Source organism: Myxine glutinosa, chromosome 1, assembly GCF_964187855.1.
Source record: "Myxine glutinosa chromosome 1, kmMyxGlut1.1, whole genome shotgun sequence".
NCBI lineage: Eukaryota > Metazoa > Chordata > Myxini > Myxiniformes > Myxinidae > Myxine > Myxine glutinosa.
The window spans coordinates 384,517,562-384,545,210 of record NC_136261.1 but is presented as its reverse complement, the minus strand read 5'-3'; the positions used below and the strand labels follow the sequence as shown (position 1 = coordinate 384,545,210).

At 44.5% G+C, this 27,649-nt stretch overlaps 2 protein-coding genes across 2 annotated transcripts; both read right to left on the bottom strand.

Moving 5' to 3' along the window:
• Positions 1-1,106: 1,106 nt before the first annotated feature.
• On the bottom strand, positions 1,107-2,381 carry LOC144893598 (uncharacterized). The gene has a single exon (XM_078784190.1). It carries the CDS (start codon positions 2,379-2,381, stop codon positions 1,107-1,109), a length of 1,275 nt encoding a protein of 424 aa, XP_078640316.1.
• Positions 2,382-9,841: 7,460 nt separating this feature from the next.
• On the bottom strand, positions 9,842-12,783 carry LOC144889553 (uncharacterized). The gene has a single exon (XM_078770235.1). The coding sequence runs from the start codon at positions 12,757-12,759 to the stop codon at positions 10,045-10,047; it is 2,715 nt and encodes a 904-aa protein (XP_078626361.1). The 5' UTR covers positions 12,760-12,783; the 3' UTR covers positions 9,842-10,044.
• Positions 12,784-27,649: the final 14,866 nt, after the last annotated feature.

Below are 27,649 nucleotides of genomic sequence, written 5' to 3'. Positions count from 1 at the left end.
TTGTCATGTTGCAAGGTCCACCTTCGGGTTGAGCTTCAACTTTCCGACAGCAGGCCTCACATTATCCTCAAGCACCCTTTGGTACAATGAAGAATTAATTCATAGTGGATTCTATGATGGTGAGCTGCCCAGGCCCTGATGCAGCAAAGATGCCCCAAACCATAATATTTCCACCACCATGCTTTATAGTTAGTATCAGGTTCTTGTGGTCAAATGCTGTCTTTGGATTTCGCCAAACATGTCTTCTGGTACTGTGGCCAAATAGCTCTACCTTTGACTCATCTGTCCAGAGCACATTGTTCCAGAAGTGCTGGTCTTTGCCGAGGTGTTCATTGGCAAACTTTTGTCTTGCCCTGATGTTCTTTCTGGACAGCAAAGGTTTCCTCCTGGCACACCTCCCATGTAGATCAAATTTGTGCAGCCTCTTTCTAATGGGAGACTCGTGCATTTTGACATCAACAGTGGCAAAAGCTACCTGCAGGTCCCGTGATGACATTCTGGGGTTCTTAGAGACTTCTTTCAGCATGTTGCAGTCTGCTCTCGGGCTGAACTTGCTGGGGCGGCCTGGCCTGAACAAGGTGGCAGTTGTTTGGAATCTTCTCCACTTGCAGATGATCTTCCAGACAGTCAAATGATTGATTTCAAATTGTTTGGAGATCTTTTTAAATCCCTTCCCACACTCATAGGCATCTATAAACTTCTTTCTGAAGGCCTCAGAGAGCTCTTTTGATCTTGGCCTGGTCACGCCGCACACTTCAACAACAAAGAGCAAACCAAACTAAATGTCTGAGGTTTAAATCAGACAGGTGCCACCAAGATCCTCTCCAACGATGTTCTAATCATTTGCACCTGAGCTTATGCACCTGATTCTAATTTTAGGTATTTGAAGTAGTGCTAAATGTAGGGGTGTACTTACTTTTTCCACATGCAAAATTTGCATTTATGTTTATTTAAATTATACTATGGACTACAAAATTTAAATGTTTCATGATATTGGTTATATTATATCACCTTTATCTATCAATATTTTTGAAATGAAGATCAAATAGCTGTATGTTGAAATATGTTGAAAAAGTCAAAACTTTAAATGGGGTGTACTTACTTTTTCACGTTACTGTGTCGTCACATTTTAACTGGCACCGATCACGCATAGCGAGAGATGCGTTTTTAACTGGCAATGGGCATTCACCATTGTGAATTCTCATGTGCCTTGTAAAGTTGGATGACTGATCAAAAGATTTTCCACAACTTGTACATTTGTACACAAACTGGCACCAATCACGTGTTGCGAGAGATGCGTTTTTGACTGCCAATGGGCGTTCACCAGTGTGAATTTTCATGTGCTTTGTAAGGGTGGATGATTGTTTGAAAGATTTTCCACAACTTGTGCATTTGTGCGGACGTTCACCATTGTGAATTCTCATGTGCGTTGTGAGGCTGGATGATTGATGAAAAGATATTCCACAACTTGTGCATTTGTGCAGACGTTCACCATTGTGAATTCTCATGTGCCTTGTAAGGTTGGATGAATGATCAAAAGATTTTCCACAACTTGTGCATTTGTATGGGCGTTCACCATTGTCAATGCTCATGTGCCTTGTGAGGTTGGATGATTGATCAAAACATTTTCCACAACTTGTGCATTTGTATGGGCGTTCACCATTGTGAATTTTCATGTGTGATTTAAGGTGGGATGATCGATTAAAGGATTTTCCACAACTTGTACATTTATATGGGCGTTCACCATTGTGAATGCTCATGTGTGATTTAAGTTTGGATGATCGATCAAAAGATTTTCCACAACTTGTGCATTTGTGCGGACGTTCACCATTGTGAATTCTCATGTGCGTTGTGAGGCTGGATGATTGATGAAAAGATATTCCACAACTTGTGCATTTGTGCAGACGTTCACCATTGTGAATTCTCATGTGCCTTGTTAGGTTGGATGAATGATCAAAAGATTTTCCACAACTTGTGCATTTGTATGGGCGTTCACCATTGTCAATGCTCATGTGCCTTGTGAGGTTGGATGATTGATCAAAACATTTTCCACAACTTGTGCATTTGTATGGGCGTTCACAATTGTGAATTTTCATGTGTGATTTAAGGGTGGATGATCGATAAAAAGATTTCCCACAACTTTTGCATTTGTGTGGGCACTCAAGATTGTGGTTTCGCAGATGTGATGTGAAGCTGGATGAATAACTGAAGGATTGTCCGCAAATTTTGCATTTGTATGAGTGTTCATCTTTCTCTCCTTTGTGAGCCTGGTGAAAATTATTACGTGCAAACAATTCATTATTCGTTTTGCCCTGTTTGGAAAAGGTCCTCTTATTTGTTTCAGTTGGCGAGTGCTGCGGGCCTGTGTCTACGCTGTTCATAAAAGTAGGTGCAGTCTCCCTTGTAGATTCAATGGACACACCTGTAAATACAACATCACAGGACCTGTAAAAAAAAAAAACCGTGATATTCTGACAAACGCACGGAAACATGTACATATGTATTTGTTCCACTGCAAAAAAGGGGAAAAAATATTCTTGATGTAAATATACAGTACTGTGCAAAAGTTTGGGTTTTCCTCAAGATATTCATGCTGTTGTGGTTTTATGAAAACACTCGGAGGCAATGGCAACCACCATACAGGTCCCTTTGTGTGGTTATTTCCATAGTGTCAGATCAGAATAGCTCCTGCCCCTTATGAAGTGGGTTCGAGTGTCAAAATGTGTTGGTGAAAGTCAGAGATGATCTGTTCTGTGTCGTAACTCTTCTCCGAGCCTAGACCTTGCACTAAAAAGAAAGACCCTCAAGACCCCATTTGACCATCAATACCCTTTGACTTGAGCGTGGCGTTTTAAAAATTTAGGATGAACCCTTTGAATACACCAGGTATGACAAGTCACACACAAGATTTTTTATATCTCGCCTTGCGAGATTTTCACATTTTGTGATGTTTCATAGTTTTCTACAATAATAAGACTGTTTCATGGTTTTCTCCAGCAGTACAATTGCATTCATGATCCACTAACAATTGTGTTTGGTCCCATATGTGCAACAATACATCCAACTTGTTTCATCGACGCGTTTTAGATTCTTACTCAAGGTGATAAAGGGTGATGAGTCGTAAGTTGATGGGTATGGTCGGGAAATGAAAGTAACAGACCTCGCTGTGAAGACACCTGCGTCACTGAAACTTTAAAAATGAGCTTCAGTCGAGATCGCAAGTGAAGGTCATGCTAATTGCGTTCTTCAACGTGGAAAGAATTGTTCACACAGAATTTACTCCCATAGGTGTTTCTGTTAATGCGGCTTTCTATGTGGAAGTTAGGAAACGTTTTTCAATCTTTGAAACATTTTTTTTTTGATCTTGGGCATTTATGATGATTTGTTCTCTGTCCCAGTCACACCAACCTTTTCTTAGCCATTCCAATGAGCCTTCTTGTTCTATCCCCAATCTGTCCAATTATTTTTTTGTACCTCCATACATTTTCAGGATGCATTGGTTTTCATAAAACATTTTGTGGATGGTATCAAGTTTTAAGTATTATTTTAAGTATTCTTTTAAGTATGGTATTATCAATCAATCAAGTTTTCTCGTTTTGATGTCTAACTTACTGATTTCTGATTGGGGCCAGTTTATTATTCTGCAGCTGTATTGGAATACAGGTAATGCGAGCTGGTTTATGGCTTTCATTTTGTTTCGTGGGGGAGAGATACGTTTTCAGGATCAGCTTTGTTTTACGTTGGTATTCTTTGGCGATATTCTGGCAGCTAAGCTAAATATAGCAAAACAATTGTGCATTTTGTGAGGAAAGCACCAAATTTGGCACACTAGCAGACTATCATATAATGAAAAGATCTGGATATTGGGCCATCTCAGATTCAGAGATTTGATTTTTGCAAGATTAGCAGATTTTGCAGATTTGCAAGCTGAGATTGCAACGCCAGGGATGGCCGACTCCTTCCTGCGAGCTGCCCACGTCACCCGCACAAGAAGAGCTCATCAAATCACTGCAGCGGCACTGCACATCCTGCAACACCGTGCGTATGAACGCCACTGTATGCTGATGATGCAGAAGACCTGCCTGAGTTCGAAGACTGGTGTCACCAGAGAGGAGAAGACATTCCCAACTTTCAGTACTGGGCAACTGTGCTGGAACTAGAGATGTTGGTACTGGTCTACGTGCATTCTCTGCGGCCGGCTTCATTCACGATGTACCTTGATGCCCTGACGGAACTGGTCCCATGGTTCCATGCCTTAGACCACACACACTATGCCAGGTGGGTCCCTGTTCACCCGAGGGACATGATTGCACTCCCAATGAAGCACCCAGATGTAGCCAGAGAATTCAGGGCTGGCAACTTCACTGTACAGAAGACGAAGAAGGTGTTCTCTTCGATCCCAATCGAATCGAAATCTTGCAAAAATCAAATCTCTGAATCTGAGATGGCCCAATATCCAGATCTTTTCATAATATGATATTCTACTAGTGTGCCAAATTTGGTACTTTCCTCACAAAATGCACAATTGTTATGCTAAGTTGCCCCACTACGATTATTTTGTGCATTTGTTTGTGACATACTTGGTGGCCCTCTTCTACTCTGAGGTATTTGTGTGATGCTTCATTTTTCTAACTGCTGTATTGTTGTTTCAAGGTCAATTTTATTATGTTGTCTGTATTTGTTGGTTTACCTTGTACAAATGTGCACTGACACACTTATCTCGACCAAATTCCATTTGAATGTCCTTGGAGAACCGTTGCAGTCGTTTTAGTTATGCTGTCTATATTTCATCAATTGCTGTGAATAGCATAAAATCATTGATGTCCAGTGGACGTGTCACCTTTCCTGCAGTCGTGGCCAAAAATATTGGCACCCTTGCACTGTTTTCAACTAACTCACAATTTTCTAGAATTAAATAAGTTGAAATTGACAAAAGTATTTGGTCTCCACAATTCTTTATTTCACTGTTAATATCACAGAACCTTTGTTTTTGATTCAGAACGTCATATATCCTTTAAAATCAGGAAATAAAAAGAAATGGCATTGACAAAATTCAGCAGGCAGGGCCGTAAGGTCACGCCCCGAAGAAGTGTGATTGGTCGGTGATTGATTTGAGCAAGGACTGCGAAGATGGGATGATTGAATTGGTGGGCACGCACGGGAATCGTCAGATGACGTCAGAGCCTTGAGTGCAAAGGAGTTGGGTTCCCGACATTTTATCTCTCTGCGTGGGACATTGATAGTGTGCAGTTGTGCATCCTCTTGTCTCTCAGGTCCTGGTGTTTGTGCAAGGCGGATATCTCTTGCGCTGGACTTTCAATATGAACGGTCAACATCTGTCTTGAGTTGGGACTATGATAGCGAACAGTCACGGTTGTCACCAGTGGTGTGCCAAGTTCCTCTAGACGGTCACAGCTCGTGCATTCTTTCTTCTTGGTCCGGGTGATCGGCTGGGCGGCCGCATTGTCCTTTTCCTGGCTCGTTGGTGCTGGCTGGGCGTTGTCTGGGTGAGCTGTGAGACGTGGGTGCTGGTGCACCCAAACTGCTCCAGGCGGACGATGAAGACGAGCGTGGCTGGGCGAACAAGGGCGCGCTGAGGCCTACTTCCCGCCAAGGCCTGTGCCATGCCCGGATTGCACCCTCAGGGCCTGGACGATTCCCGAGGACGATTTCAGAATCTGCTCACAGCTGAGTACAGAAACATTACGCATTATTTTCACAAGTTATTTTTCCCAATGTGTGTATACGGGTCTGTGCGGGGATGCTCCATTCAGAAATTTTAGTTGCCTGGCACTATTTTCATGCCAGCATTCCTTCAATAAAGCCGGTATTTTGGTAAATTTTAATTCTGTCGGTTGAAGTTGATGATCGCAGGTCCGAAGATGTCCGGTGGGACCCGTGCAAGTGACAAGAAGGTCCGCCATTGGATTGAACGCCTCAGAGTGAAAGCTCGTTTGGTCATCTGTCGCCCTGCGGTGTTCACTACAGGGTAGACACACGACAATATCCTTTTAAATCAGAAAATAAAAATAAATGGCATTCATAAAATTGACACCCAAGACTTAATAGTTGGTAGCACAGCCTTTGGACAAAACAACTGCAGTCAAGGGCTTCCTATTGCCATGAATGAGCTTCCTTCACCTTTCCACTGGCAGTATGGCCCACTCTACTTGTGCAAACTACTCCAGTTCTCCCAGATCTGAAGGGTGCCTTCTCCCAACTGCTGTTATCAGATCTCCCCGCAGGTGTTCAATGGGATTTCGATCTGGACCCATTGCTGGCCACTCAAGAACAGTCCAGCATTTTGTCTTCAACCATTCCTGGGTGCTTTTTGAAGTGTGTTTGGGGTCATCGTCCTGTTGCAAGACCCATGACCTTCACCAAAGACCCAGCTTTCTGACACTGTGTTGAACATTGTGCTCCAAAATTCCATGGTAATCCCCTGATTTCATGCACACATTCAAGGCACCCAGTGCCAGAGGCAGCACAGCAACCCCAAAATATCAATGAACCTCCACAATGTTTGACTGTAGGGTTGGTGTTCTTTTCTTTGAAGGCTTACTTTTGTTTTCTGGAAACATAGAGATGATGTGCTTTTCCAAAAAGCTCTAATTTGGTCTCATCTGTCCACAGGACATTCTCCCAGAAGGATTTTGGCTTATTCAGGTGTGTTTTTGGCAAACTCCAGTCAGGCTTTCTGACGTCTCTCGCTCAGCAGTGGGGTCCTCCTGTTTTTCCTGCCATAGAACCCCCTTTCATTGAGTTGGCGACGGAAGGGTACGAGTTGCAACTGCTGTGGAAGTGTAAAATTTATCTCTGAATCAAGTGATTTCAATGAGCCACAACCTGTCAAAATCGTGTGTTTAGAACCGACTTATCTTGTGTGCAAGTTTTCAATGATACATATAAGTTTATACATTTTTTATATGCGACACAATATATACATATATTCCATATAATATTTCTTTATGACTCAGGGTAATATAGTTAAAGATATGGTGATTTGAAATATAGTATTAGTAAAAGATTGAGTCTTCCCAAATGATAAATAATTCTGTACAATATCGAATAATGATTCAGAAAATCTCGTTGCATTATGTTTTTAATAGACTCAAATATTGTTTTAAATGTTTTTGTACTGAGTTCGATAAATAGGTTGCAGAAAGATATTAATTTGAAAGATATTGTTTTCAAGGCAAAGAATGATACATCTGGCACCAGGTTGTCTGAAGTAAATTAGCATTCAAAAAAGTTAATTACAAATTCCATTGTTTGGTAAAACTAATTTCCATCAATGCTTGTTTGCCATTTGCTCGGCAAACGTCCTCATTGTGGCGGTGGTATCGGCTTAGTATGGAGTCTGCACGTCACATTGTTTGATAATGAAATGCAAATACTTGTAAATTATTGGGCAGGGTGGAGGGGTGTGTTCCCTCCCACTTCTGGAAGTGGATGGTTTTGCCTATGTGACCTCTGGGGGATGGTGATTCACATGAACCTTTTTTTCCCACTTGCTTCACATACAAGTTGGTCTTCTGACTGTTTTTTAAAGTCTTAAAATTGCGTATGGAATTGTCAATGCAATTGTTTGTTTTTTTTAAACCATGGAGGCAACAATTTGGAACGAAATACCTGTAATTGATGCAGTTGCACGCGGGTTTGCTTTGGCAGGTGAGCTATCTCTGGCCTTTTGATTTGGAGGGCTGTCAGGAGTTCCCAGTGGATCTTTTTCGGAAGCAGTAATTGAAATTGTGGGCATCTGTTGAATTGTCGTGACAGTTATGCTAGAATCCTGTGAAACAATGGTGTTGAAGATGAATGAATTACGGATAACATGCAGGTTTGGAATTTGATGTGCTTGCAAAACTCAGGTATTTCTAAGATTATATTTAAAAGTTTAATAAGTAAAATATATAATGTTTTTTTTTGTAGTTTGCATTTACATAGTATAAAGAAAGTAATCTTTCAGATGTCCTTGTGGTGTCGAACATGAGTAAAAGCTATATCCACTTATTTCTTGCAACTGCTTCACATTGCTAGTCAGTGAATGATCTTCAAAGGCCTTGAGGTCTTCATGGATAATTAAAAGAACTAGCAACAGTACCCACCCTACGGGCGGGGCTTCAATTGGGAAGCCGAAATGAAAAGGTAAAATATCAGAAATTGAAGGCTTTTTTATTTTAAACGATTCATATAAACATCCGTTGAATCATATCACACGCAAGTCACCAACATCTAAACAGTTCATGGCTAAACAGTGAAAAAGTAAATACACCCCATGTAAAGTTTTGACTTTTTGAACATATTTCAACATACAGCTATTTGATCTTCATTTCAACAATATTGATAAATAAGGGTGATATAATATAACAAATATCATGAAACATTTACATTTTGTAGTCCATTCTATAATTTAAATAAACATAAATTCAAATTTCACATGTGGAAAAAGTAAGTACACCCTTGGCTCTAATAGGTGGTATTGCCCCCTTTGGCAGAAACAACCTCAAGTTGGCATTTCTTATAACTGTCTTCCAGTCTCTGACATCGCCTGGGTGAAATTTTTGCCCACTCCTCCACGCAGAATTCTTTCAGCTGTGCAATGTTTGAGGGGTTTCTTGCATGCCAAGCTCGTTTCAAACTGCCCCACACACCCATCCCCTCCCCCCCCCCCCCCCACAACATCTGGATGGGATTTAGATCCGGGCTTTGACTTGGCCATTCCAGAACACTCCATTTCTTTCTTTTCAGCCATTCCTTGGTGGATTTACTGGTATGTTTAGGGTCATTGTCATGTTGCAAGGTCCACCTTCAGTTGAGTTTCAACTTTCCGACAGAAGGCCTCACATTATCTTCAAGCACCCTCTGGTAGAAAGAAGAATTAATTAATAGTGGATTCTATGATGGTGAGCTGCCCAGGCCATGATGCAGCAAAGCTGCCCCAAACCATAATATTTCCACCACCATGCTTTACAGTTGGTATCAGATTCTTGTGCTCAAATGCTGTCTTTGGTTTTCGCCAAACATGTCTTCTGGTACTGTGGTCAAATAGCTCTCCCTTTGACTCATCTGTCCAGAGCACATTGTTCCAGAAGTGCTGGTCTTTGCCGAGGTGTTCATTGGCAAACTTTAGCCTTGCCCTCATGTTCTTTCTGGACAGCAAAGGTTTCCTCCTGGCACACCTCCCATGTAGATCAAATTTGTGCAGCCTCTTTCTAATGGGAGACTCATGCACTTTGACATTAACAGTGGCAAGAGCTACCTGCAGGTCCCGTGATGACATTCTGGGGTTCTGAGAAACTTCTTTCAGCATCTTGCGGTCTGCTCTTGGGCTGAACTTGCTGGGGCGGCCTGGCCTGAACAAGTTGGCAGTTGTTTAGAATCTTCTCCACTTGCAGATGATCTTCCGGACAGTCGAATGATTGGTTTCAAATTGTTTGAAGATCTTTTTAAATCCATTCCCACACTCATAGGCACGTATACACTTCTTTCTGAAGGCCTCAGAGAGCTCTATTGGTCTTGGCATGGTGATTCCACACATTTCAACAACAAAGAGCAAACCAAACTAAATGTCTGAGGTTTAAATCAGACAGGTTCCTCCAAGATCCTCTCCAACGATGTTCCAATCATTTGTACAGGAGCTGGTGCACCTGATTTTAATATTAGGTATTTGAAGTAGTGATAAATGTAGGGGTGTACTTACTTTTTCACATGCAAAATTTGCATTTATGTTTATTTAATTATACAATGGACTACAAAATGTAAATGTTTCATGATATTTGTTATATTAGATCACCTTTATCTATCAATATTGTTGAAATGAAGATCAAATAGCTGTATGTTGAAATATGTTGAAAAAGTCAAAACTTTACATGGGGTGTACTTACTTTTTCACGTGACTGTGTAGTCACATTTTAACTGGCACTGATCATGCATAGCGAGAGATGCGTTTTTAACTGGAAATGGGCGTTCACCAGTGTGAATTTTCATGTGCTTTGTGAGGTTGGCTGATTGATTGAAAGATTTTCCACAACTTGTGCATTTCTATGGGCATTCACCATTGTGAATTCTCATGTGCCTTGTAAAGTTGGATGACTGATCAAAAGATTTTCCACATCTTGTGCATTTGTACGGCCGTTCACCATTGTGAATGCTCATGTGTGATTTAAGGGTGGATGATCGATTAAAAGATTTTCCACAACTTGTGCATTTGTATGGGCGTTCACCATTGTGAATGCTCATGTGTGATTTAAGGTTGGATGAATGATTAAAAGATTTTCCACAACTTGTGCATTTGTATGGGCGTTCACCATTGTGAATGCTCATGTGTGATTTAAGGGTGGATGATCGATTAAAAGATTTTCCACAACTTGTGCATTTGTATGGGCGTTCACCATTGTGAATGCTCATGTGTGATTTAAGTTTGGATGATCGATCAAAAGATTTTCCACAACGTGTGCATTTGTATGGGCGTTCACCATTGTGAATGCTCATGTGTGATTTAAGTTTGGATGATCGATCAAAAGATTTTCCACAACTTGTGCATTTGTATGGGCGTTCACCATTGTGAATGCTCATGTGTGATTTAAGGGTGGATGATCGATTAAAAGATTTTCCACATCTTGTGCATTTGGATGGGCGCTCACCATTGTGAATGCTCATGTGTGATTTAAGGGTGGATGATTGATTAAAAGATTTTTCACAACTTGTGCATTTGTATGGGCGCTCACCATTGTGAATGCTCATGTGTGATTTAAGGGTGGATGATTGATTAAAAGATTTTTCACATCTTGTGCATTTGTATGGGCGCTCACCATTGTGAATGCTCATGTGTGATTTAAGGGTGGATGATTGATTAAAAGATTTTTCACAACTTGTGCATTTGTATGGGCGTTCACCATTGTGAATGCTCATGTGTGATTTAAGGTTGGATGAATGATTAAAAGATTTTCCACAACTTGTGCATTTGTATGGGCGTTCACCATTGTGAATGCTCATGTGTGATTTAAGGTGGGATGATCGATTAAAGGATTTTCCACAACTTGTACATTTATATGGGCGTTCACCATTGTGAATGCTCATGTGTGATTTAAGTTTGGATGATCGATCAAAAGATTTTCCACAACGTGTGCATTTGTATGGGCGCTCACCATTGTGAATGCTCATGTGTGATTTAAGGGTGGATGATTGATTAAAAGATTTTTCACAACTTGTGCATTTGTATGGGCGCTCACCATTGTGAATGCTCATGTGTGATTTAAGGTGGGATGATTGATTAAAAGATTTTCCACAACTTGTACATTTATATGGGCGTTCACCATTGTGAATGCTCATGTGTGATTTAAGGTGGGATGATCGATAAAAAGATTTTTCACAACGTGTGCATTTGTATGGGCGCTCACCATTGTGAATGCTCATGTGTGATTTAAGGGTGGATGATTGATTAAAAGATTTTTCACAACTTGTGCATTTGTATGGGCGCTCACCATTGTGAATGTTCATGTGTGATTTAAGGGTGGATGATTGATTAAAAGATTTTTCACAACTTGTGCATTTGTATGGGCGCTCACCATTGTGAATGCTCATGTGTGATTTAAGGGTGGATGATTGATTAAAAGATTTTTCACATCTTGTGCATTTGTATGGGCGCTCACCATTGTGAATGCTCATGTGTGATTTAAGGTTGGATGAATGATTAAAAGATTTTCCACAACTTGTGCATTTGTATGGGCGTTCACCATTGTGAATGCTCATGTGTGATTTAAGGTGGGATGATCGATTAAAGGATTTTCCACAACTTGTACATTTATATGGGCGTTCACCGTTGTGAATGCTCATGTGTGATTTAAGTTTGGATGATCGATCAAAAGATTTTCCACAACGTGTGCATTTGTATGGGCGCTCACCATTGTGAATGCTCATGTGTGATTTAAGGGTGGATGATTGATTAAAAGATTTTTCACAACTTGTGCATTTGTATGGGCGCTCACCATTGTGAATGCTCATGTGTGATTTAAGGTGGGATGATCGATTAAAGGATTTTCCACAACTTGTACATTTATATGGGCGTTCACCATTGTGAATTTTAATGTGCCTTGTGAGGGTGGATGATTGATTAAAGGATTTTCCACAACTTGTGCATTTATATGGGCGTTCACCATTGTGAATGCTCATGTGTGATTTAAGGTGGGATGATCGATTAAAGGATTTTCCACAACTTGTACATTTATATGGGCGTTCACCATTGTGAATTTTAATGTGCCTTGTGAGGGTGGATGATTGATTAAAGGATTTTCCACAACTTGTGCATTTGTATGGGCGCTCACCATTGTGAATGCTCATGTGTGATTTGAGGTGGGATGGCTGACGAAAATATTTTCCACAACTTGTGCATTTGTATGGGCACTCACCATTGTGTTTGTGCAGGTGTGATGTAAAGATGGATGAATAACTGAAGGATTTTACACAAATTTTGCATTTGTGTGGGTGTTCATCTTTCTCTGATTTGTGAGCCTGGTAAAAATTATTGTGTGCAAACAATTCAGTATTCGTTTTGCTGTGTTTGGAAAAAGTCCTCTTGTTTGTTTCAGTTGGTGAGTTCTGGGGGCCTGTGTCTACGCTGTTCATAAAAATAGGTGCAGTCTCCCTTGCAGATTCAATGGATCCATCTGCAAATACAACATCAAATGACCTGTAAAAAATGTGATTTTGTTCAATACTCTTGATATAATTTTGACAAATGTACACAAACATGTGCATATGTATTTGTTCCACTGCAAAAAAGTAAAAAAACATCATTGATGTAAATATGCAGTACTGTGCAAAATTTTGGGTTTTCCTCAAAAAAAAAAAATGTTTTATACCTCTCCCACTGCCCCCTTCCCACGCCCCCCCAAAGCCCTCGCCCTCTCTCAGATCTCTCGATGTCTCCATGTCTCTCGGTCCCTGCTCTCAAATGTTGTGTTTGTGTCCTTCCCCCTCTCTCCCCATCTTGTCTACCGCTCCCTATGTTATATGTTTTATGTGTCGGTTTGTCTTTCTGTGTGATTAATGTTCGCTCTTTCACGAGCCTCGATATTGTATACAAAAAAAAAAGAAAAAAAAAAAAAAAAAAATTCAAACTGTTGTGGTTTTAGAAAACCGCTCAGAGGCAATGGCAACCACCATACAGTTCCCTTCGTGTGGTTATTTCCATAGTGTAAGATTAGAATAGCTCCTTCTCCTCGTGTGATGGGTTAGAGTGTCATCGAATGCGTTGTTGAAGGTTCGAGATGACGTGTTCTGTGTCCGAGCTCTTCTCTGAGCCCAGACCTAACATTAAAAAGACCCACATTAGACCCCTAAAACTCCATTTGACCATCAAGACCCTTTGCCTTGAGACTAGATTTTGAATAATATCGGATGAACCCTTTGAATACACCAGGCATGCCAAGTCACAGACAAGGTTTCTTGTGTCTCAGCTTGCCTTTACTGAGTCTAAACGTGTCATAACATGTCACATTTTGTGACGTTTCATTGTTTTCTCCAGTCGTAGGATTGCTTCATGGTTTTCTTCAGCAGTACAATTGCATTCTTGATCCACTCACTATTGTGTGTGGTCCCATATGTGCAACAATAATACATCTAATTTGATTGATCGATGCGTTTCAGATCCAACATTCTTAACCCAGGTGGTAAAGGGTGATGAGTCGTGGGTGGAAGGGTATGATCGGGAAATGAAAGTATCGACCTCCCATTGAAGACACCTGTGTCACTGAGACCTTAAAAATGAATGTCAGTCGAGATCGCAAGTGAAGGTCATGCTGATTGCGTTCTTCGATGCGGATAGAATTGTTCATGCAGAATTTTTTCCCAAAGGTGCTACCGTCAATGCGGCTTTCTACGTGGAAGTTATTAAACAGTTTTCAATCTTTGAAACATTATTTTCAAATCTTGGGCACTTATTATGATTTGTTTTCTGTCCCATTTGAGCCGACCTTTTCTTAGCCATTCCAATGAGCCTTATTGGTCTATTCTCACTCTGTCCAATTATTTTTTGTACCTCCCTCCATTCTACGTACATTCATGATGCAGTTTTTTTGTAAAACATTTTGTGGATGGTAAGGAGTTGTCTCGATTTGTCTAACTTATTGATTTCTGATTGGGACCAGTTCATTATTTCGCAGCTGTATTGGAATACAAGTACTGCGAGCTGGTTTATGGCTTTGATTTTGTTTCTTGGGGAGAGGTATGTTTTCAGGATCAGCTTCGTTCTATGTTGATATTCTTTGGCAATTGTTTTGCGCATTTGTTTGTGACATACCTGGTGGCCCTCTTCCCCTCTGGGGTATTTGTGTGATGCTTCATTGTCTAACTGCTGCAGTGTTGTTTCAAGGTCAATTTTTATGTTATCTGTATTTGTTGGTTTACCTTGTACAAATGTGCACCGGCACACTTATCTCGTCCAAATGCCATTTGAATGTCCTTGGAGAACCGTTTTACTAGTTTCAGTTATTCCATCAATATTTCATAATTTGCTGTGAAGAGCATTAAATTATTAATGTACAGTAGATGTGTCACCTTTCCTTCAGTCGTGGCTAAAAATATTGGCACCCTTGGGGTGTACTTACTTTTTCCACATGTGAAATTTGCATTTATGTTTATTTAAAATATACAATGGACAACAAAATGTAAATGTTTCATGATATTTGTTATATTATATCATCTTTATCTGTCAATATTGTAGAAATGAAGATCAAATAGATGTATGTTGAAATATGTTGAAAAAGTCAAAACTTTACATGGGGTGTACTTACTTTTTCATGTGACAGTACATATATATATATATATATATCACCCCAAATATATATTTAAAGTCTTCACCCCTTCACCCCAAATATATCTTTCTATAATTCACCAAATGTCCGTCTGTCCGATCGAAGGTACTGCAAAAACGGCTGAACCGATCGCAACGATATTTTGAGTGGGTATTGTTATGGATTAGTCACTTCCGTTTTTGTGGTTTTCATCCACTGTAAACATTTTTGATACCATGTATTATTATTGTTGTCGTTTGAGGGAAATAGATATTATTGTTTTCAGAAGGTAAAAAAAATTAATGTTTGAAATGAAACCGGAACCGGACGACGAAGAAGAGGAAGAGGGAGAGAAAAGAGGGCGGAGCAAGTGAAGTCGGAGAAGAAGCTAGTTGCTTCAAGGTCCTGAGCGAACGTTGTCGAACGAGAGTCGCGAGTGAACTTTCGGGTTTCCCGGGAAAGGGATTCCTGCGACAGAGTGGTTATCGCTGACAGATCAACCTGTGTGTCAGGTTTTGGCGGTTGTGTCCGGAGAAAATCATCAGAGTGCTGTTACGCCACGAGAACGGGCCGTCGGCCATTTGGACTCGCATGCTTTGCTTCGCTTCAGCAGTTTTCACTGCATTCAGACGTTTATCTGGTGCGTGTGTGTGTAACGTGGATTTTGAAGGTAAATCTGCGGTTCGCCGATTTGGAGCAGTGAACGTCCATACCCGAGGGAGTGATTTCCCAGTCGCCTGGAGGGCGCCTTTGGATTTCCTAGTCGCCTGGTGGGCGCCTTTGCGAAGCTTTGGCCGCATGACTGTGCCCGTCATCCGAACGGGATTCTGGTCGATTAGACATCGTTCTGATGATCGCAGGAGCGGATCGACTTTGGCTTGAAGCTGGGATCGACTTTGGCTTGAAACAGGATTCAACTTTGGTTTGAAGCCGGGAAAGAGACATTGGGAATGTTCTTGATTCACTCACTTGGAGCACAGTGAGTTATATATTACGCAACTGATGGTACCATCATAGGACATATATTGATTGTACTTTTGATTACTATTATTGTTGTACTGTTATTCTTGTGTGATCTTAATACAATATTTGTTTGTTCGTAACAATTGGTGTGGCGTCACCATTGATCTTTGACATACAGAATAACACATTTTTCTGCCGTGACTCCTCTCGGGGCTCAGAGGTACACTGACCGGGGGTTGGGGAGGAGCACGTAGCAGAAATTGGGGGCTCGTACTGTGGAGAAATTGGGGGCTCGTACTGTGAAGAAATTGGGGGCTCGTCTTTGCTGACAAAATTCCCAAAGCTCATCCGGGATTAAATTCCCTAACATCCTCGTCCAGGAGAGAATTCCCTAAAATTCCCAAAATTCCCAAATTTGGAATTTTTCTAACATTCCAAATTTTTCAAAAAATTTGGAATTTTTTTTTTTGTGTGAAGGTTAACAGGTGCTAACTAATAGTCACCATGGTGTTTGACGCAGAAACGTTTGCGGCGTCCCCTAATGAGGCACAGTTCCAAGCGTTAAAAAGATCAGAACTCTTGATATTGGCCAAACATTTTAACTTGGAGGTCCGAGCTCATATGAAGAAAGCAGAGATGCAGACATTGGTGGTAGAATCTCTGGTGGGACAAGGAATATGGACAGAGGTAGCCTCGGATTGGTTACCCAAGGAAAAAGAAAATATGGAGCTCCGGAAAATGGAGATGCAACTGCAGAGTCAGGAAGGGTTAAAAGAGTTGGAATGGAAAGCCAAGGAAAGAAGAGCAGAGGAAAGGAGAGCTGAAAGGGAACTCGAGGAAAGAAGAATAGAACAGGAACAAGAACTCGAGGAGAGAAGAACAGAGGAAAGGAGAGCTGAAGAAGAAAGAAGAGCAGGGGAAAGAGCAGAGGAAAGGAGAACTGAAAGGGAGTTAAAGGAACGTGACATGGAGTATCAGAAGGAGCTTAAACTCAAGGAGCTGGAATTAATGGGAGAACGGAGAGAAGTCGTATCCATGCCGGCTAGTTCGACAACTAGTCAGAACACTTCGGATGTTGGTAGGCATGTGAGGCTGGTTCCACCCTTCAATGAAAAGGAGGTAGCCAAGTTTTTTTTACACTTTGAGAAAGTGGCTCAAATGCTAAAATTGCCTGTGGGGTCCTGGACTATGTTAGTGCAAAGTGTTCTGGTGGGTAAGGCTCAAGATATCTATTCGGCTTTACCGATTGACCAATGTGCAGATTATGAGACAGTGAAGAAAACCATTCTCAAAGCCTATGAATTGGTCCCTGAAGCTTTCCGGCAAAAATTCCGGAATGCCAGGAAGAGGGAGAGTGAAACCCATGTGGAGTTTGCCAGAATGAAGGAAACCATGTTTGATAGGTGGGGTGATTTGAAGGGGATTGGGAAAGACTTCAAACTGTTGCGACAATTGATCTTGGTGGAGGAATTCAAACAGTGTGTCCACGCTAACATTAAAGTACATCTGGATGAAAAGAAAGTACCAGAGTTGTATGAGGCAGCATCCGTGGCAGATGACTATGCCTTGACAGGATGGGGTTCCACAAACCTAACTTCTCGCCTAGAGTTAGCCAGGGGAGTTATGGTAAATCAGGTGCGGAGAACAAATATTCACAGGCGGCCTGGAGATGACAATGAAGACAAATCTGATACCGCAACTTTTAGGGATCAGAAGACTACAGTTCCAAGACAGACTAATCTTCCGGGGGGGCTCGAGGCAGACCACGAGTTTTTCCTCCGGGCCTACTTGCGCTTTTTGCAAGAAACCTGGGCATTTGATGTTCCAATGTTACGCACTGAAAAGGAAAAATCAGGAGCGGAGTCAGACTAGTACAACTCCGAATGCATTGGCAAATACGAGAAATCGTCCTTGGAGGACAGTGCCTTGTGAAGGATTCCATGCCAAAGTCACGGCATCACAGAACGACCTTGTTCAAGGGGGTTACAAACCTTTCATTTCTGAGGGGTTTGTGTCACTGGATGGAGACTTAACGAACCAGAGACCTGTTATGGTATTGAGGGACACAGGAGCACATAAATCTTTGATGCTTGAAGGCATTTTGCCATTGCCAGAGAAGACGGCAACTGGTGTTAATGTTCTTTTACAGGGGGTTGGTGGCTATGTTAAAGCTCCACTTCATGTCATCCATTTGAAGTCTGATTTGGTGTCAGGACCGGTCACCGTAGATTTACAAGCCACTCTTCCTGTAGAGGGAATCTCTTTTGTTATCGGGAATGATTTGGCCGGTGGTCCAGTTTCTGGTAATCCGATGTTTGTTGAAAAGCCTAGATTGGAAAATAACACCGCACACAGTTAGAGCAGGAGATGCCAGGTATCTTTCTATCCTGTGCCGGGACTCGTGCTATGGGTAGGAAGCGCTCTGAAGAGAAGGAGAAGGTACTGATGTCACGCTTTGCACAGGCACTTCTTGTCGAGTACCCTGAAACTAAGTGTCAGCACACACAAGTCATGGATGGAGGCAATGTTGGCAAGCTCTTTGTAGGTGGACTGAACTTTGACACAAGTGAAGATGTTCTGGACTCTATCTTTGGCAAATATGGACCACTCTTGGAAGTGCTGCTGATAAAAGACAGGGAGACGCAAAAGTCGAGAGAGTTTGGCTTTGTCACATTGGAAAACACAAAGGTCGCCAAAGATGCAGAAAAGGATTTGAATGGCAAGGATTTGGATGGTTGGACCATAACAGTAGAGAAGGCAGGCCATGGGCGTCGAGGGGGCTCCAGAGGAGGAAAACGTGGAGGTAGTTTCAGGGGTGGCTATGGCTCCCGGGGTGGGAGTCGCAGTTTTGGTGGCGGCCGCAGTCGTGATTACTACGGAGGCTCCCAGCAGCAGCAGCGCAGTTTTGGCAACTCTCGATGGGATGACTATTACGGTGGTAGCCGAGATGGGGACCGCTACTCACGTGACTACAGCACCCGACTCTACAACCGCGATTATGATTTTTATGATCTAGAGAAGAGTTGGAAGCACTGAGTGCTCAGGATCAGCCGAGCCAAGATTCCTACACGGATTAACCCGTGAACTCCACGTTCCTAAATGCGTCCATGCAGTGAATACTCCCAAGCCTCACCACCCAACCACCATGAAACCTGGCTCTCAGCTCGGCCTCCTTCAAAAAGTGCTATCGATTTGCTTTGCTTTGGATTTTTGATCATAACTCCTTAACCTTCATTCAAAAAAATGAAAAATAAAAATGAGAGGTTGATGAGGTGGAGTTTGGCTTTGCAGGAGTTCAACTTGGAAATTGAGCATGTAAAGGGCAGGGACAATGTCATTGCTGATGCTTTGTCCAGTGTGAACTAACTTTGGAAATTTCTGTAGGTTGCTTGGAAGTTTTGTTGCTTTATTTTTGGGAAATAGTAATTATCGTTGCTCACGGGAATTGATGATTTGGGTGTGAGTTTTACTTTTGTTTGTTAAAAGAATTTTTGCCTGCAAAGAAAGTTTTCAGTATGTCCAAACTTTCTTTCTTGAGAGGGGGGGAAGTGTTATGGATTCGTCACTTCCGTTGTTGTGGTTTTCATCCACTGTAAGCATTTTTGATTCCATGTATTATTATTGTTGTCGTTTGAGGGAAATAGATATTATTGTTTTCAGAAGGTAAAAAAATTAATGTTTGAAATGAATCCGGAACCGGATGATGATGAAGAGGAAGAGGGAGAGAAAAGAAGGCGGAGCAAGTGAAGTCAGAGAAGAAGCTCGTTGCTTCAAGGTCCTGAGCGAACGTTGCCGAACGAGAGTCGCAAGTGAACTTTCGGGTTTCCCGGGAAGGGATTCCTGCGACAGAGTTATCGCCGTGACAGATCAACCTGCGTGTCAGGTATTGGCAGTTGAGTCCGAGGAGAATCATCGTCGTGCCGTTACGCCTCGAGAATGGGCCGTCAGCCATTTTGACTTGCGCGCTTTGCGCATCCCAATGCGCAAAGGTCTTTGCTTCGCTTCAGCTGTTTTCACTGCATTCAGACATTTATCTGGTGCATGTGTGTGTAACGTGGATTTTGAAGGTAAATCTGCGGTTCGCCGATTTGGAGCTGTGAAACGTCCATACCCGAGGGTGTGATTTCCCAGTCGCTTGGTCGGCGCCTTTGCGCAGCTCTGGCCGCGTGACTGTGCCTGTCATCCGAATGGGATTCTGGTCGATTAGACATTGTTCTGACGATCGCTGGAGCGGATCGACTTTGGCTTGAAGCTGGGATCGACTTTGGCTTGAAACCGGATTCAACTTTGGTTTGAAGCCGGGAAAGAGACATTGGGAATGTTCTTGGTTCACTCACTTGGAACACAGTGAATTATATATCACGCAACTGATGGTACCATCATAGGACATATATTGATTGTACTTTTGATTACTATTATTGTTGTACTGTTATTCTTGTGATCTTAATACAATATTTGTTTGTTGGTAACAATTGTTGTGGCGTCACCATTGATCTTTGACATGCAGAATAACACATTTTTCTGCCGTGACTCCTCTCGGGGCTCGGAGGTACACCGTGACCGGGGGTTTGGGAGGAGCACGTAACAGTATTCCTGGGACCCCTTGGAGTAAAATAGGCTATATTGTATTTCCAATTTTTTTCCGATTTCCCAGTTTTTCCAAACACTATAGAATAATATTTACCGATATGAACAGTGATGTGGCTTTTATTGAAATTCTACAAATACTGTTTAGATTTTGATGAGAATTATGAACCTGCCGCGAACTCAGAAGTGGACAGATGACGGCAATGTGCGGGTTTGATAATATCCCAATACAACCGTCATTCAATCGTAATGTTAAATGGTTTAACGTTAATCGTGTTCATTTTTTTTTTTTTTTTTTTTTTTTTTGTGTACAAGATCGAGGCTCGTGAAAGAGCGAACATTAATCACACAGAAAGACAAACAGACACACAAAACAAATAACATCGGGAGCGGTAGACAAGATGGGGAGAGAGGGGGAAGGACACAAACACAACATTTGAGAGCAGGGACCGAGAGACATGGAGACATCAAGAGAACTGTGGGAGGGAGAGGGCTTTGGGGCGGAGGCATGGGAAGGGGGGGGGGTGGGAGAGGTATAAAACATATGGACACTGCCAAGACTTCCAGGAAAGAAGTTGGAATTTCAAACAAGGTGGATCTGGGGTGAATTAGTGGGGGTAGAAAAGATCAAGGTTTTGGATGGGGGAAGATAAGAGATGGTGATGAACAGCTGTTTTGAAGACCTGGAGGGAGGAGTGTGATTGAAGTGAGTATGGGAGTTTGTTCCAGAGGCGGGAGAAAAGAGGAATGAAAGAGTGAAGGTGAGCAGAGAGCCGAGATTTCGGCAGTTTAACCATCAGAGGGTGGCTGGCAGATCTTGTGCGACCTGTAGGAATATTTGGGGGACAGAGCACAGAGAGAGCTGGGGGAGCAAGGCTGGAGAGGAGTCGGTAGAAGATAGAAAGACCACCTACCTGCCTGCGGTGAGTGAGTGAAAGGCCCTCAGAGATAGCTTCATCGCGGGAGATTCCAATGATTCTGAAAGGTTTGGATTCAACAGCGTGAAGCCGAGCCAGGTGTGAGGCAGGAGCACCAGCCCATAGGGGAGAACAGTATTCCATTGAGCTGCGGATGAAAGCCTTGTATGTGGTGAGGAGCTCAGGTGTGCCTAGGAAGGACTTCGCACGACGGAGGATGCCCAGTCGGCGACTGGCTTTGGAGGCCAGCTTGGAAATGTGGTTTTCCCAAGAAAGATCATGGCAGATGGTGAGACCCAAAAGCTTTAGCGACAGAACTTCTTGGAGAGGATTGTTGAGAAAGTAGATGGGAGGGTTGTCCAGTCGATCTTTTCGGAGAGACATAGTAAGAGTGTGAGATTTGTCAGGATTGAAAGACATGTTCCACATGTTTGACCAGTCTGTGATTTTGTCCAGGTCTTCAGAGAGCGAGGAGGCTGCAGACTGCCGATCTGAGGGAAGAGGAATGGAGCGGCAGAGAGTGGAGTCATCAGCAAAGAGATACAGAGGATTTTCCAGAGAGTCGGAGAGATCATTGATAAAGACCAGAAAAAGCACAGGGCCCAGCACACTGCCTTGGGGAACTCCAGCCTGAACGGGAAGGGGAGATGAGAGAAATCCATTCAGGGCCACACGTTGACTACGACCAGAGAGGAAGTCCGCAAGCCATGCATGGAGATTTCCATGGATACCATAGGAGGAGAGTTTGGTGAGCAGAGCTGGGTGCCAGACCGTATCGAAGGCACGTGATATGTCAAGGGAGACAGCTCTGATTTCCTGTTTGGCATTGAGGACCTCCATCCATTGTTGAGACAGCAGAAGCAGCATGTCCAGAGTAGAGTGACCTGGTCTGAAACCAAATTGATGATCAGAGATCAAGCCATTGGAGAAGAGGAAAGATTTCATATCCGAAGCAATGATGGATTCCATGACTTTGCTGATAATTGGGCGCAGGCTGATTGGTCTGTAGTTGCAAGGATCTGTTTTTGCACCTTTTTTGTGTAAAGCGGTAATGTTTGCTGATTTCCAGGATGCTGGCAGATGACCTTGAGCAAAGGATAGGGTGAAAAGAACAGAGAGAGGGTGAGATAGAGTTCGTTGAGATAGAGATTGTTGAAGTATCAATTGATGATTGGAATTGAGTGAATACAATTACGATTTTGATTTCGTAATTGTATTCACCCAACCGTACGGAACTACACATCAGGATTTCAATATTTGTTTATGTCATGAATGTTGTTGAAAGTTTATTTTTTATATTGATGTTATTTAATTTGTGATTGGAGTTATGCTGTTTGGAATGAAAAAAGAGATATCGAGTTCAAGTGAATGACGAAATGCCATGATGATATATTTATTTTCTTTCTAAACTTTCTACTTTCTCAGTATTATTCTACTTTCTAAACGTGAATTTACGGATCGCCACATGCAGATTCGCCATTGACTGGGTATGGAACACACGAACCTGTTTGTTTGCGAACAGGTACGTTTTTCAGGGAAGTCCTTCACGAACTTGCTGTCCATGTCCACGTGCGACTGAAGGTGTGACAGGAATGTGGAATTTATTGGTTTCATGCTTTAGCATTCGCCGTTTCTGTATTGTCTGTTTGCTTCTGGCCTGCCACCCGTGCGTAGAGGAAATTACATATACCAGTGAGGTACCCGTGCTATGCACGGGTACCTCACTGGTATATGTAATTTCCTTCTCTCCCCGTGTTCGTTCGTTCGTCCTTCGACCATGTGTTTCACCCCACCGGTTTTTTTTTCTCTCCTTCCTTCATAACTCAATCCTCACCAGCAGACACTTTTCCAATTCCAGTTCTCACCATACTTCTTCAACTTTATCCTTTGTAGTGAAACTATACCAAGGTGAACCCAGGGGTGCTCGCTACGGAAGGGGCCATCTATAAAACCCGGGACAACCAGGGCGTGCGGACACTTCAGCGAAACTCACTGTGACATTATCCAGTAGTTTGAATGGTATGTACGCCCCCAAATGCTGCGCTGCGCTAACCATTGTTATATTGAATGTTGTTATATTCACCTCGTCCTCGTATTGTTATATTGATGTTATATTGAAACTACCATTGCTGCTCATGAATGGTCTGATTTAATGCCTGTTGCATGCATGTATATTTACAGGATGTACTCCAGATCTAAATGATATTAAAGCCTACCCAGAGGTCAAGTCGTGTCTGAGCTTGATTTTCACGACATTTAATATCATTTAGATCTCCGGGGAATGGCTGACCACAAGACGATCGTGGTACCGATTCCCAGAGCCGACCCTCAAGCTGAGGGTTCTGCATCGGAGTTCGCTCGCAGGCTCAAACGCTGCAGAAACACTTTGCGGCTCACGAGACAGAGCCCACCGCTGCGATAAAGCTGTCCGGGGTCCATCACACTGTTTGGGACATACGCTACGGCCCTAGCCGAGCTGAAGCGCCTCTACGTACACGGAGCGCTGTGCACGGCCGGCATCAACTCTCTCAGCGGAGACTGCCAACCGTCTGAATCGATCGATCGCTTCGCGCAGGAGCTGCGCTGCTTCTTGGCAGACTGCGTGCCGTTCGGACCCATGAGCAAGTGCAGGACGATTTGCTCCGAGGTTCATTCATCACCGGAATAAGTTATGGAGTCTTGCGGCTCCTTCTCTTGGGGGTCGCGGAGCTGACATTTACAGAAGCACTACGGCTGGCACGCGTATACACAGATGTCCGAGAAAAATTGACCGCATATGATCACCCACGAGTCGTGGCAGGGACCTCGCGACACGCGTGACCACCACGACGGACGTGTCTCTGGGAGCTCCGGAAGCGGACTCCGCTTCCGGCCTCACTGCTGCCACCGCTGCCCGGCCACGGCCTGCCCGGTATGCAAAACGTTATTTTCGTGGAAATCGGCAGCATCCTTGCTCTGAATGCCCGGCCCGAGAGGCGACGTGTCACCTGTGCTCCGCTCCACTAAGGGCCATTTTGCAAAGGTCTGCAGAAAGGCCGCTCGGGGCACACGTTCCGCTGATCGTGATTCCGTGACGAGTGGAGATCAGACGGAACATAGAGCTACTCGGTGGAACCATCTCCTCCGCGCGAATCGCGCACTGCTCGTCGGAATCACGCCGTCACGACCGGCTCACTCCGACCACTCGCTACTCGGTGGCCCATCTCCTCCGCGTGAATCGCGCACTGCTCATCGGAATCACGCCGTGTCTCTCACGACCGGCTCACTCCGACCACTCGCTACTCTGTGGCCCATCTCCTCCGCGTGAATCGCGCACTGCTCGTCGGAATCACGCCGTCACGACCGGCTCACTCCGACCACTCGCTACTCGGTGGCCCATCTCCTCCGCGCGAATTGCGCACTGCTCGTCGGAATCACGCCGTGTCTCTCACGACCGGCTCACTCCGACCACTCGCTACTCTGTGGCCCATCTCCTCCGCGCAAATCGCGCACTGCTCGTCGGAAGCACGCCGGGCCTCTCACGACCGGCTCACTCCGACCACTCGATACTCGGTGGAACCACCTCCTCCACGCGAATCGTCGTGCACTGCACCCATCGCGTGCTAATACTCTGGGTGGCCCGCGATCCCATCCTGCTTCCGATCACCTCCTCGCCACGAAGCCACACGTGGCACCCATCGCGGGCCCTCTCTGCGACGCTGGCGATTCCTATCGCTGCTCGTCGGAACCCCTCTTACGCGCGAGTCACGCGCCGCACCATCGCTGGATGGAATCACTACAATGCACGACGTGCCAGTTGCGCGCGCCGCATCTTCACTGGATGAACCCCTTTGCATGCGGTTCCTCTCGCGGGCCCTACTCTGTGAGGCCGGCGATTCTGATCGCTGCCGTCGCAAGCCCACCTGCATGTGGCTACTCCCCGAGGCCGGCGAACTCCGCTGCCCGGAATCGCCTCAATGGAGGCTCGCTTGGCACCATGCGAGGACTCGTCGCAGCACGGATGAATTTCTACGGACGTTGAGCGGGACCTTCATAGCCTTTCACGGCACTCGGGCTTATGCTTATGGAGGTTGATCGGTGGAACCATATAAATCCTATAAGACCTATAAATCCTATAAGATGATCGTTCTTCTTCGTCCTGGGTTTTACCTGATTTGTTGTTCCCGTTCTTCAAACGGCGTATACGTGTACCACCTGTGACCTTTGTACACCGACTGCTTTCATTCCTGTTTCACACCCCGCGTTTCACCCAATTAATTTAATATGTTAACTGTTGGATTAATGTGGTGTTGTTGTAGAGCAGGCTTGACGGACCAAACGGCCTCCTCTTCATCCTTCATGCTCTGACCCGAAAACGAGACGCTACTTCAGGTCGTGCGGTCTATCGCTGCCAAGCATGCTCGCCACCTCGACTCGGCGGGCTCACCCGCACTGGATCAACAGGCCGAGCTCAACTTTCGGTTTCCCTCGTACGCGATGCGCCTAGATATTACTTTCGCCCGTCGGCCGGGATCGTATTCCGTATACCGATCTCGAGCTCGCTCGAATGCTGCGGCCCCATGGACGCGAGACTTTAGATTTCGGAGTGCTACTTTACTCTGTCTGGGGATGCCGCTCAGCTAGAACTCGCCGTCAAACCCACCCGCAAGCACGCGCCCGAACTAATTGATGACGTCATCGACTATATCACGCGTTTGCTTTACAGCGTCATTAACGTAATTGCGTGCTTCCCGCGAACTCGTCGGGGGATTCGTTTACATTTCTCTGTACCTGGGTAGACTACGTACCAAATGTCCTTTACGTACATGCCGTAAACAACGTAACGCGGCGTTACCTCAGGGTCGCGCGCCAGCGCCGTTAGGGAGTACACGGTGACCTCGTGAAATGGTGACATTGAGCGTCGCGCCCGACTCCCTTGTCACCTGCGCATGTAACGGGGCACCGTACCGCCTGCTCGCCCTCGACCCTGGGCTCGTTGTTTACTCTGGGCTCGTTGTTTATCGGACAGAGCTCTTGGCTCGTACATTTCGAGCCTGCGAGACGCCTCGTCTGATTCCATTTTCCCTCTGCCCGGACTGCCTGTGACTCAGCCTGACCCAGACTGTGAAGGTCGTCTGTCTTCGGTATGCAGCACGCTGCTGCACCCCCGGTGGGGCTCAAGAGGGTGGCGGCTCAGTGATGATATGGGCCGGCATCCATTATGGAGGGAAGAATCGGGACCGATGTTTCGTCTAACTCGCTAATCTTACGGTTTGTGGATATGTCCAAGGGATATGACCATGATGCTAATTTGTATGTCGCGCTGGTATTACTTAACTATGCACAAGGATACGTGCAAATACTCCCTACGCACGTGCAACTCCCTACGCACGATGGATATATTTCTGGGGTACACCGTGACCCATGGCTCTGTCGCTCCGGGTAAGGAGCGTCTGCGACCTTTGCTCGATATGGCCCCTCCCTGTGATCGGGCCACCTCGCCCCTTGGGAGCGTCTGTGACCTTTGCTCGACATGGCCCCTCCCTGTGATCGGGCCACCTCGCCCCTTGTTGGGGGGGGGGGCCCGGGAGGTTAATTGATGCTCGCCCGGGTGCCGTCCGGTATAACGCCTCCCACCTCGCCCCTTGTGGGGCCCAGGATGGACACTTTGAGTCCATGGATGGTCGATCCGCCATTCCATGATGGTGTTGTATGGATGGATCGGTCGGACATCCGGGGATGGCCTATCCATCCGGGTCATCTAGCATGACAATCATCTCGACATCTAGACAATCCATCCGGGACAACGCTGGGACAAACATGGTTTGTCCAGCCGGTCGTCCAGGCAGCCTTCAGAGGCCGCTCATGTCTCGTGCGATCGCTGCCAACGGTAGATTCGCGTGCCGAAACAAGAGTTTGTAATGCGTATGTACCCTTGGGAGCCAGGGCAGGTACAGACTTACTGTAGTGCTGACTGTAATGGACTTACTGTAGTGGCCTCCTGTCACGTACTCTTACTTACTGTAAAAGGGGCTTACTGGTTTACACACCTTCCACATCGTCACATCTGCCTGTAATGCGTTGCCTTGCGACGAATGGACAGTCGCTCTTCGTCAAGGCGCACCTTATGTAATGAGTTGCATAACGCAAAGGTACACCTTATCCATCTAGCTACTGTGCCGACTACCCCACAGTAAGACTACTGCTACCCACGGGGCTCATCGTCTTCTCCCTGGGATGAACACTGCTTGCTCGGTTCGATATCTTCTTGATTGGGATTTCCTCCTCAATACTTCTATATCGGGGATTGATGCTAACCAGGCTAACAGGTTGAAATGCAGTAACCCTGCCATCGACATGGATTGACGTGACCCATTCGTTTATTGCTGATGCTTGCTTGCAACCTGC

Bases quoted from the DNA above. Each gene is read 5' to 3' on its own strand.
- LOC144893598 (XM_078784190.1), bottom strand. From the start codon at position 2,381: ATGAACAGCGTAGACACAGGCCCGCAGCACTCGCCAACTGAAACAAAT.
- LOC144889553 (XM_078770235.1), bottom strand. From the start codon at position 12,759: ATGCACATGTTTGTGTACATTTGTCAAAATTATATCAAGAGTATTGAA.